The sequence below is a fragment of the Heloderma suspectum genome, chromosome 4, assembly GCF_057233095.1.
Source record: "Heloderma suspectum isolate Gila_16-S chromosome 4, 16-S_ref, whole genome shotgun sequence".
Taxonomy (NCBI): Eukaryota; Metazoa; Chordata; class Lepidosauria; order Squamata; family Helodermatidae; genus Heloderma; species Heloderma suspectum.
The window spans coordinates 97,653,068-97,664,260 of NC_139461.1; the positions used below are offsets into that span (position 1 = coordinate 97,653,068).

The 11,193-nt window shown below is 43.0% G+C and overlaps 1 protein-coding gene across 1 annotated transcript in view; it reads right to left on the bottom strand.

Annotated features, from left to right (window-relative positions):
* Positions 1-4,852: 4,852 nt before the first annotated feature.
* ZNF516 (zinc finger protein 516) overlaps positions 4,853-11,193 on the bottom strand; it is a 158,170-nt gene continuing 151,829 nt past the window's right edge. Inside the window, exon 6 of the mRNA XM_084850023.1 lies at positions 4,853-9,245. Coding sequence (XP_084706149.1) covers positions 9,189-9,245 — 57 coding nt within the window. The 3' untranslated portion in view covers positions 4,853-9,188. The remainder of the gene's footprint in view (positions 9,246-11,193) is intronic.

The window sequence follows — 11,193 nt, forward strand, 5'->3', positions numbered from 1 at the left end:
GTCAAATATTTCTCTTAACCCCATAAAGTATTATTATTTTTTGTAGCCCTGGCTTTCAAATGAAAGTGTGCCTGGTTGAGTATTCCATATGGATTTGATAAAAGTAGCAGGACATTAAATTTCTGTAAAAACAAAAGGGATGGGAGAGGAAAAGGTTTTCATGATTATTGGCATTATACAATACATGGGAAGTCCTGCATAGCTTAATGTTTGAGTGGTGTATTAACAGTCAGGAAAACAATTATTCTTTCACTGAACAACTATTCCAGAACTGCCTGGGAACAAAACTACTAGGAAGTTATCTCAAGAAAATGCCATTGAAATAAGTGGGAGCTGTATTCTGTCCTTATGCAGGCCTTACTCAAGTTGAGTGGAGCATGCACTGGAGAATAATATCCTCATACAGCTCTCCCCAACCTGGTGCCCTCTAGACGTTTTGGGCTTCAGCTCCCATCAGCCTCAGATCACATGGCCAATGTGAGGAATGCTGGGATTTGTAGTCAAAAACATCTGGAGGGCACCAGATTGGGGAAGGCTGTCCTAGTGGGTTGTACCTTGTCTCATATTTTAAAACTAACCCACGTGAATGTTATTCTGCATTTCTTCCTTTTCTTGGACTATTCTCTTGAGTGAGTCCTTCATATTTTGCTTAGACAAATTTACTGCTAATAAAACTACCACACAATGCAAAGCAGGATGATTCTGCAACAGGTCACTATTTCTTTTAGCTAAGTGCACTGAATGAAATTGCAGGTATAGAATCTCACATTTTACATCAGTACATTTACTTGTGGTTATAAAAGCCTGCATGTCAGAGACTGTGCCCCAAACTGTATAAAAAGCACAATCTGTTTACATAAAGTTCCCAGCAGACTGACATCTGCAAAATAGATTTAAAAAATTAAATGTATTCCACAGTTCCACATACATTCAGGGCCAGAAATATTGGAACAAGGATAACTATTTTGGCAGTTGACCTCTGTACACCACCACATTGAAGTTGAAAGGAAACACACCCAGGTGGAAGCGAAGTCAGGACTGTCTGCTGTAATTCAAGGGGTTTGACAAAAGTGGGGCACTAACCATTCAGGAAGTACAGCCAGTGGCATACACACTCACCCATCATTGGTGGCTCATAAGTAATGGAACAAACCAACATCATTTCAAACTTAAAGATTGCCTTTAATACCTGGATGAAAATCCTTTGCAGTCAATGACTGCCTGAAGTCTGGAACCCATTGTTGTTGTTGTTGTTCAGTCGTTCAGTTGTGTCCGACTCTTCGTGACCCCATGGACCATAGCACGCCAGGCCTTCCTGTCCTGCGCTCTCTCCCGGAGCGTGCTCAAGTTCATATTCATTGCATCCGTGATGCTATCTAGCCATCTCATCCTCTGCCGTCCCCTTCTCCTTTTGCCTTCAGTCTTTCCCAGCATCAGGGTCTTTTCCAGGGAGTTTTCTCTTCGCATTAGGTGGCCAAAATATTGGAGCTTCAGCTTCATTATCTGTCCTTCCAATGAGCACTCAGGGTTGATTTCCTTTAGGATGGACTGATTTGACCTCCTTGCAGTCCAGGGGACTCGTAAGAGTCTTCTCCAGCACCACAGTTCAAAAGCATCAATTCTTCGGCACTCAGCCTTCCTTATAGTCCAGCTCTCACAGCCATACATTACTACTGGGAAAACCATAGCTTTGATTAGACGGACCTTTGTCGGCAAGGTGATGTCTCTGCTTCTTACTATGCTGTCTAGGTTGGCCATAGCTTTCCTCCCAAGGAGCAAGCGTCTTTTAATTTCATGGCTACAGTCACCGTCTGCGGTGATGTTGGAGCCCAAGAAAGTAAAATCTGTCACTGCTTCCATTTCTTCCCCTTCTATATGCCAGGAAGTGATGGGGCCAGATGCCATGATCTTCGTTTTTTTAATGTTGAGTTTCAAACCAGCTTTTGCGCTCTCCTCTTTCACCCTCAACAAGAGGCTCTTTAGATCCTCTTCGCTTTCTGCCATTAGGGTGGTATCGTCTGCATATCGGAGGTTGTTGATAATTCTCCCAGCAATCTTAATTCCGACCTCTGATTCATCCAACCCGGCATTTCTCATGATGTACTCTGCATATAAGTTAAATAAGCAGGGTGACAATATGCAGCCTTGTCGTACTCCTTTCCCAATTTTGAACCAATCGGTTGTTCCATGTCCGGTTCTTACTGTTGCTTCTTGACCCTCGTACAGGTTTCTCAGGAGACAGGTAAGGTGGTCTGGTACTCCCATCACTTTAAGAATTTGCCACAGTTTGTTGTGATCCACACAATCAAAGGCTTTAGCGTAGTCAAGGAAGCAGAAATAGACGTTTTTCTGGAATTCTCTTGCTTTCTCCATGATGCAGCGAATGTTGGCGATTTGATCTCTAGTTCCTCTGCCTCTTCTAAACCCAGCTTGTACTTCCGGTAGTTCTCGGTTCGCATACTGCTGAAGCCTAGCTTGTAGGATTTTGAGCATCACCTTGCTGGCATGTGAAATGAGCGCAATTGTGCGGTAGTTTGAACACTCTTTGGCGTTGCCCTTCTTTGGAATTGGAATGTAAACTGACCTTTTCCAGTCTTGTGGCCACTGTTGAGTGTTCCAGATTTGTTGGCATATTGAATGCAGCACTTTAACAGCATCATCTTTTAGGATTTTAAATAGCTCGGCTGGAATACTGTCATCTCCGCTAGCTTTGTTGTTACTAATGCTTCCTAAGGCCCACTTGACTTCACTCTCTAGGATGTCCGGCTCAAGTTCAGTGACCGCACTATCATGGCTATCAGGGACATTCAGATCTTTCCTGTGTAGTTCTTCTGTGTATTCTTGCCACCTCTTCTTAATCTCATCTGCTTCTGTTAGGTCCCTGCCTTCTTTGTCCTTTATCATGCCCGTCTTTGCACAAAACGTTCCCTTGAGATCTCCAATTTTCTTGAAGAGATCTCTAGTCTTTCCCATTCTGTTGTTTTCCTCGATTTCTTTGCATTGTTCATTTAAGAAGGCCTTCTTGTCTCTCCTTGCTATTCTCTGGAACTCTGCATTCAGTTGGGTATATCTTCCCCTTTCTCCCTTGCTTTTCGCTTCCCTTCTTTCGTGAGCTACTTGTAAAGCCTCCTCAGACAGCCACTTTGCTTTCTGGCATTTCTTTTTCTTTGGGATGGATTTCGTTGCTGCCTCCTGAACAATGTTACGGACCTCCGTCCATAGTTCCTCAGGCACTCTGTCTATCAGGTCTAATCCCTGAAATCTATTCCTCACCTCCACTGTATATTCATCAGGGATATGATTTAGGTCATACCTGAACGGTTTAGTGGTTTTCCCGACATTCTTCAATTTAAGCCGAAATTTTGCAAGAAGCAGCTCATGATCTGAGCCACAGTCAGCTCCAGGTCTTGTTTTTACTGACTGTATGGAGCTTCTCCATCTTTGGCTGCAAAGGACATAATCAATCTGATTTCGATATTGACCATCTGGTGATGTCCATGTGTAGAGTCGCCTCTTGTGTTGTTGGAAAAGAGTGTTTGCTATGATCAGCATCATAGAACCCATAGAACCCTGGAACCCATGGACATGACCAAATACTGAGTTTCCTCCCTCGAGATGCTTTGCCAGGCCTTTACTGCAGCTGCCTTCAGCTGCTGCTTGTTTGTAGGTCTTTCAACCTTCAGTCTTGTCTTCAGTAAGTGAAAAGCATGCTCTATTGGGTTGAGATCAGGTGACTGACTTGGCCATTGAAGAACATCCCACCTCTTTGCCTGGAGAAACTCTTGGGTAGCTTTTGCTGTCTGTTTCGGGTCATTATCCATCTGCAATATGAAGCGGCGTCCTATCAGTTTGGCAGCATTCGGCTGAATCTGAGCAGAAAGTATAGCCCTATACACTTCAGAATTCATCCTGCTGCTTTTATCAGCAGTCAGGCCATCAATAAACACCAGTGACCCGGTTCCATTGGCAGCCATACATGCCCAAGCCATAACACTGCCTCCACCATGTTCAACAGATGATGTGGTATGCTTTGGATCATGAGCTGTTACTTTCCTTCTCCATACTTTTCTTTTCCCATCATTCTGGTACAAGTTAATCTTGGCTTCATCAATCCAAAGAATCTTATTCCAGAACTGGGCAGGCTTTTTTAGGTGTTTGCTGGCAAAGGCTAATCTGGCCTTTCAGTTCTTGAGCGTTACCAGTGGTTTGCACCTTGTTGTGAAGCCTCTGTATTTACATTCATTAAGCCATCTCTTGACTGTAAATGTTGACAATGACATGCCTACTTCCTCAAGAGTGTTCTTGACCTGGCTAGATGTTGTGAAAGGGTTCCTCTTCACCATGAGCAGAATTCTGCGGTCATCCACTTTAGTTGTCTTCCGTGGTCTTCCAGGCCTTTTGCTGTTGCTGAGCTTGCTAGTTAATTCCTTCTTTTCCAGGATGTTCCAAACTGATGTTTTGGCCACTCCCAATGTTTTTGCTATCTCTCTGATGGGTTTATTTTGTTTCCTCAGCCTAATGATGGCCTCCTTCCCTCGCATGGACACCTCTTTGGACCTCATGTTGGGAGTTCCAGTGAACAACTACCAAATGCAAATGTACCACTCAGAATCACCTCCAGGCCTTTTATCTGCTTGATTGGTCATGGGGTACCCAGGAAACAGGTCACTCCTGACCATGCAGCTGCTTGTCAGCCATTTGTTCCATTACTTATGAGCCACCAATGATGGGGGTGTGTGTATGCCACTGGCTGTACTTCCTGAATGGTTAATGCCCCACTTTTGTCAAACCCCTTGAATTACAGCTGGAAGTCCTGACTTCGCTCCCATCTGGGTGTGTTTCCTTTCAACTTCAATGTGGTGGTGTACAGAGGCCAAATGCCTAAACAGTTATCCTTGTTCCAATATTTCTGGCCCTGACTGTATTACACTATATAAGTGTTATTGCAAAGTATTAGCTGATGTAGTAAACACAGATCCCTTAACACTTTTAAAGGAGCCTGCACTACAGTTGTGAAGCAAAAAAAGTTTTAACCACAACTGTAGCAAATGACTGTACAACTTGCTAAAAATGCAGAAGAAATGTACACTTTTTCATTTCTCCTCAGCACATCTAGAAATAAAAGATGCTGAACTCTTGATTCAGTTAAAAGTAACCATATTACCAGTGTTTGGAGGCATCATGTAGGGAAGGTAACAGGCCGTTTTCTCTTTTACACCCCACCTCCTGGGTTTCAGACTGCATGTAACATTATTCCTGAAGGGAATTTATATCTTTGGTCAACACACTGATTCTGTTCTCCAAGCAACTGTTGTTGCAGGGCCGACCCTATTATTAGACAAAGTGAGGTGGCAGCCTCAGGCAGCTGATTCTGTTTGTCATGAAAGGGCAGCAAATTGCTAGTTATTTATTATTATTGTATTTTTTACTGTCAGAGAGAAAGAGACACGCTCATGGGATTTTCTGTCTCAGGTGTGGAAATAACTTGACCAGCCACGGGTAATATCCACTTAGGGTGGGGCACTATATTTTGCTCTGCCTCAGGCATCAAAAATGTCTTGGGCTGGCCTTGTATTGTTATTATAAATAACTAATTGGGAATAAATAACATATTGAAAGTAAGTCCTATTGAACACAATGGGGCTTGCTTCTGAGCAGACATGTATAGCATTGCACATTAAATGAGCCAATACAGTAAGCACACATACAAAACCTTCTTCCAAAAAGAAGAGAAGTCAACACTGTTTAATTTGTGTTGACAACACTGGTGTAATTACTATGAGGTATAGCAATCTTATCTGATGTTAAAATATACCACCTTTTTGCCATGTAATATTGAATATATTAAAGACCAGGCTTTTAAACGTTGAATCTCCCTCTCCCCACTCATCTGCAGTGGGATCTTTGCCTCCGTTATGGTTTCATCGTCACATTACTGAGACACGCTTATAGGCACAATAAATATGCTCTCCCGTAGTTTGGCCCTGGTTTGCCTCAGTAGAGTGTGGTCATCATATGTGGTCACACTGATTTCATCATGATGCAACCTGATTCAAAGGTTACCAAGATGACATGTGACCAAACCATGATGAAGTGAGAAGTTTAGACAGGTACCAAACTTTGTTGTTAATATGAAAATGGGCTCCATCTGAGTTACATTTCCCTGTTCAGGAGAGGGACACTTTACAAAATCTCTCTTCAAATGTCTGATTCACAAAGGCTGTACGAGTACACATACAAAAAAGAAAAAAAAGAGGAAGTGAGTCCCCCCCCCAAAGAACACAAAATTAGCATATTCTGATTTATATGGATAGATGGAGATTTAGAAATAATTACTACGGTTTAAATAGAAATATAAGACATCTCATCGTAGTGGGGAAGAATGTGACCAGGTGACCTGTGTCCCTGCTCAGTCTGCTGCCCAGTTGCTAGCTGTTGATGGCCAGTGTCAAGGCCCCTGCTCTCCCTTTGTGTGGTTCTTTATCTTTAAACTAGACCTGGACTGGTCAGCCCTTCAAAGAAAGGACTCTCCGTAGAACATATCACTCACCATGCGGCGGTGACACAAATAATTGTTCTGCGTCACGCAGCGATGTCTCTGTTCCATTGCAGCACAGCTTCTGGGATCCTCAAAGCACAGAGACGTGTTCTAGCATGCACAGAGGGGAACCAACACGTGCATGGAACTGCATGTGCACAGTCATTGCCCAATGTGTTCCATGGGTTAAAACCTGTGCTACAAAAGTAAACATCTACTCGTGCAACAAGAGTTTTCCTCGTCCACCCATGCAGCCCACCCCCCAGACTGGCTCTGGAGGATCCCCCTGACTCTCTGGAGGGTGTACTGGTGGCTGCAGGGTAAAGGGGTAATGTGATCTGCTAGCGGCATCCATTCTGCTGGTGGAAGGAAATTGTTGGCTACAACCCACTGAGTTGGAAAAATGCTCGACATATACAATGCGGATTTCCATTAAAGTGTGAGGCATTGAGTCATACAGAAGAGAATGGGACAGTCCCTGTGCATGCTGAATGGGCATGCCCATAACATGAGAAAACTTTGTGCAGAATACAGATATGCCTCTTTTCACAATTCTTTTCTAAAGATGTTGCCAGGGCTGGCAATTGGGCAGGGTGTAGCAGACAACAGATTTCAGGCCGCTGCTACTGGGCTGCGAATGGTCATATGGGCATGATGTGGCATCATTTGGATTTGCTACATATAATTATTTAAAGGATAGATCAAGTGAAAAATAGACAGTGAGCTTTGCATTGTTTCTTTGTTTCAGAGAGTTATATCACCGTTGTCTTAGCCATATAAAATCACGATAGTGTCATGGCTGGCATATAAGGAGGGAAGAAACATGCATAGCATATGCTCTATATAATAAGTGGTAGAGTCTACATTATCTGCCAGATAAGTTGAACTTGGGAGGGCGGGAAGGAGAGAAATAATGAGACAACTTCACAGCATTTTAGTCCATGTTCTGTTTCTTCACCATACAAGCTCTCGAAGAAATGCAAAACACCGTTGAGAAGTTCAAAGACATTGCTCCAAATGCAACTGCAAATTCAAGAAATACTGACATGTTGAAGACTGGATAGCTCTATTGCCAGGGTTGGGGGGCACACGGGGGGAGGTACAAATAGGGAAAATAAAGAGAGAAAATTCCCTGAACAAAATATAACACACAATAATCTAGTACTTCTATGCAGGGTTGGCTTCATTCATTTTGCTCACTGGAGGTCCCCGATTCTAATGCACACCATAAATCTACCCAGGTTCTTCTGAGCAGCTAAAACATTACTCAGTGTAAATGATGCAGAGACTCATGCAGCTGAATGTATAAATTGGATTGAAAAGTTTGACATACTGAATTAGATTATACTATATAATGCATCGCTAAGCAATTGATATGTACATTATGTGCACAGAGAGCCTGGCTAACTGAATTTTAGCTTCTACATTATTGTGGAACTTCACCTTCAGCTTGTTGCTATGTGAGCTTTAAATGCCAGTGAACATAGGAATGTGTCACAGTGGATTTTTACCCCCCAAAACAGAACATTGGGCTTAGGGTGTCATCAGGAACACTACAGTGTGTCCATCTCAGTCTCAAAAGAAAGGGGTAATATAGCGAAGCTTCTTCTCCTCCTGTTGCACAACTCATCCATCATGAGCCCATAGGGATTACTTGTTGACCACACCCCCATGATCCCTAAATAGCAGTGCTATTCATGCATTCTCATTCTCTCAATGACTCATGTCACAAGATCTGAAAACTCCATGGAACGGGGTTCTCAGCCCTGGTTGCCTTGGGAATACCACCATTGGTTGGTCTCCGTATAACTGCTGATCTACCATGATGGTTTGTCCTCCCTGCTTCCCCTCCTCTAGCATAGCCTCTCCCTCCACAGAAGTAAGTTTTGTCACATTGTACCAAACTGTGTACCTGTGGCCAGATGATAACATTTTAAAAAGCTGCAGTTGGGACAGCCACTAATGGATTCTTCACACTTGGCATTTTTCCTACATGGAAAGCACTTCTGTGTAGACAACAGCCTGCAATCAGCATGGAGATTGCCACATCTGATGTGACTTTACTGTGCGTAGATCAGAGGTGTTGTACCTCAGGCCTGTGGGCCAACTCAGGCCTGCCTGGGAACCCAATCCGGTCCTCTGGGCTTTGCCAGATGGCCACGACCCTTCCTTTGGCTCCACCTCCTTTCCCCCAACTGCCAATCATTTGATGGTTTGCTGTCTTTTGCAGTTTTCACCCATTCTAAAAGGTTGAAATGTCTCTCCTAAGGCTTTGTTACTGGCAGTTAAGAGTTCTAAGCTAAAATACGGTGGCATTTGTTGCCCTGTCCCTTTTGCCTTTGGATTCACCAACCACTGAAATGCAGCCCCTGAGATCTTTCCCCAAATTGAATTTGGCCCTCAGGCTGGAAGAGGTTCAACACCCCATGATATAGAGACACTGGCAACCTGCAGTTGGCCACGGCTTCTTGGCATGTGTATAGACTGCAAAATATACGTGTGTGTGTGTGTGTGTTTATCGCTCATGATGCTCCACACACAAGTTGCATGTTATTTCCTAAATCAGGGCTGCATAACTTGTTGCCCTCCTGTGGGGCTGACAGGACTTAGATTCTCAACTCCCATTAGCCCCAGCGAGCACGACCAATGGTCAAGGATGAAGGGAATTGCAGTTCAAAAATATCTGGATGGGCACAGGTTTCCCCTCCTGTAAACAAAAATAAATGTTAAAACATGGTCAGGAAGAAAAAAGTGAAATCAAGCTGCAGTTCACTTCGTTGTCAGTGTCTTATGAGTTTGTTGTTTATTCGTTCCGTCGCAAGAAAGAAAAGTGATAATATGGAGGAAACAATGCTCTGTGCATAATAGACATGAGTGGCTATTTTAAAGAAGAGGAAAGATATTGCTATCATGCAGGGCACACAAAATCTTATACCACGTCTCATTTATCCTTAAGCCCTGTTGTTGTTTATTTGTTCAGTCACTTCCGACTCTTTGTGACTTCATGGACCAGCCCATGCCAGAGCTTCCTGTCGGCCGTCGCCACCCCCAGCTCCCCCAAGGTTGAGCCCGTCACCTTCAGAATATCATCCATCCATCTTGCCCTTGGTCAGCCCCTCTTCCCTTTGCCTTCCACTCTCCCTATTTATTTATTTATTTATTTATTGCATTTATACCCCGCCTTTCTCCCTCTCGCAAGGAACTCAAGGTGGCTTACATTATCCTCCTCCTCACCGTTGTATCCTCACAACAACAACCCTGTCAGGTAGGTTGGGCTGAGAGTGTGTGACTGGCCCAAAGTCACCCAGTGAGCTTCCATGGCCGAGTGGGGACTAGAACCCGGATCTCCCGGCTCCCAGTCCGTCACTCTCACCACTACACTACACTGGCCCTAGCATCAGCATCTTCTCCAGGGTATCCTGTCTTCTCATTATGTTGCCAAAGTACTTCGCCTTTAATATCATTCCCTCAAGTGAGCAGTCTGGCTTTATTTCCTGGAGTATGGACTGGTTTGATCTTCTTGCAGTCCAAGGCACTTTCAGAATTTTCCTCCAACAAATATCTTATGAGTTAAAAGTACAAAAAGACCAAAGGGAGGAAAAGAATCATTCAAAAACAAAACAAATGCCATTTTTCAGTTATTCAATTTGTTATTCCCAGCCTTTTGGTGATGATCTGCATTCATTTAAAAAAAAATGTATCCTCTATAATTACTAGTATGCTTCTGCTGATCGCAGTTCAGAGTTTTAAATCTTTGTACTCTGCCTGGAATGTTATTAAATATTAGACTTTAGTGTGATTTGTTTTCTGACTGCTTTACTTGGAACTTTACTACCACTCACCACCAGGAGACCTTGAGCACAAGTCTGTGGCAACTTTAATCTCAATTTCTTCAACTAAAAATGCAAAATTAAAGAAAAAGGAGGAAAGCTGAATATTGCCAGACTGCATGATTGATAACGTTGTGTCATTTTCGGACATTTAATATTATAAACTGAATTCTGTGCCACTCTAGCCTAATAGTGACATATTTAACATTTTAAGGCTTCATATAATAATTTTATGGGACAAAATGGCTATTATTAGAAGATTATACTGTGGTACTTTGTCAAATCTTTGTATGTGAACATAACATACATAGATGAGAACTACAACCAAATAATTGTAAGAACCTGATTTCTTTTGAGAGCAGCAATTAAATCATCTTATCTTACTATGTCATTGAATTATCCCAAAGGTTTCAGGTTAATGTCTATTATAAAGTAAAATCATCGCTGCGATACTGAAAGGCCCCTGAAGGAAGGGAAATGATGGCAAAACTTCAGGAGGCCAGGTGTGAGTCTGGATGCTTTCATCATAGCCCCCAGGTTTGAAGGGCTAACAAACACTGGCAGATTTAAGACTAGAAAGACAGGTTATTAGTAGTATCCTTAAAACCTTGCTGCTTACAGAGCAATGGAGCATAGTGACATTGGTTCTCTCCTAGATGGTAAACCTGTGTCTACTTTGTATGATTCAAACTACAGGTGAAGGCTCATCTGATTGAGTTTTACTGAGATGTAAGAATAGGAAAGCCCTTGATCAGTTGGAGTGTTGTTCAAGGCTCAGTGGATATTTGGTAGTTCCATGATTCTAGGCCTACATTGTGTGAATTC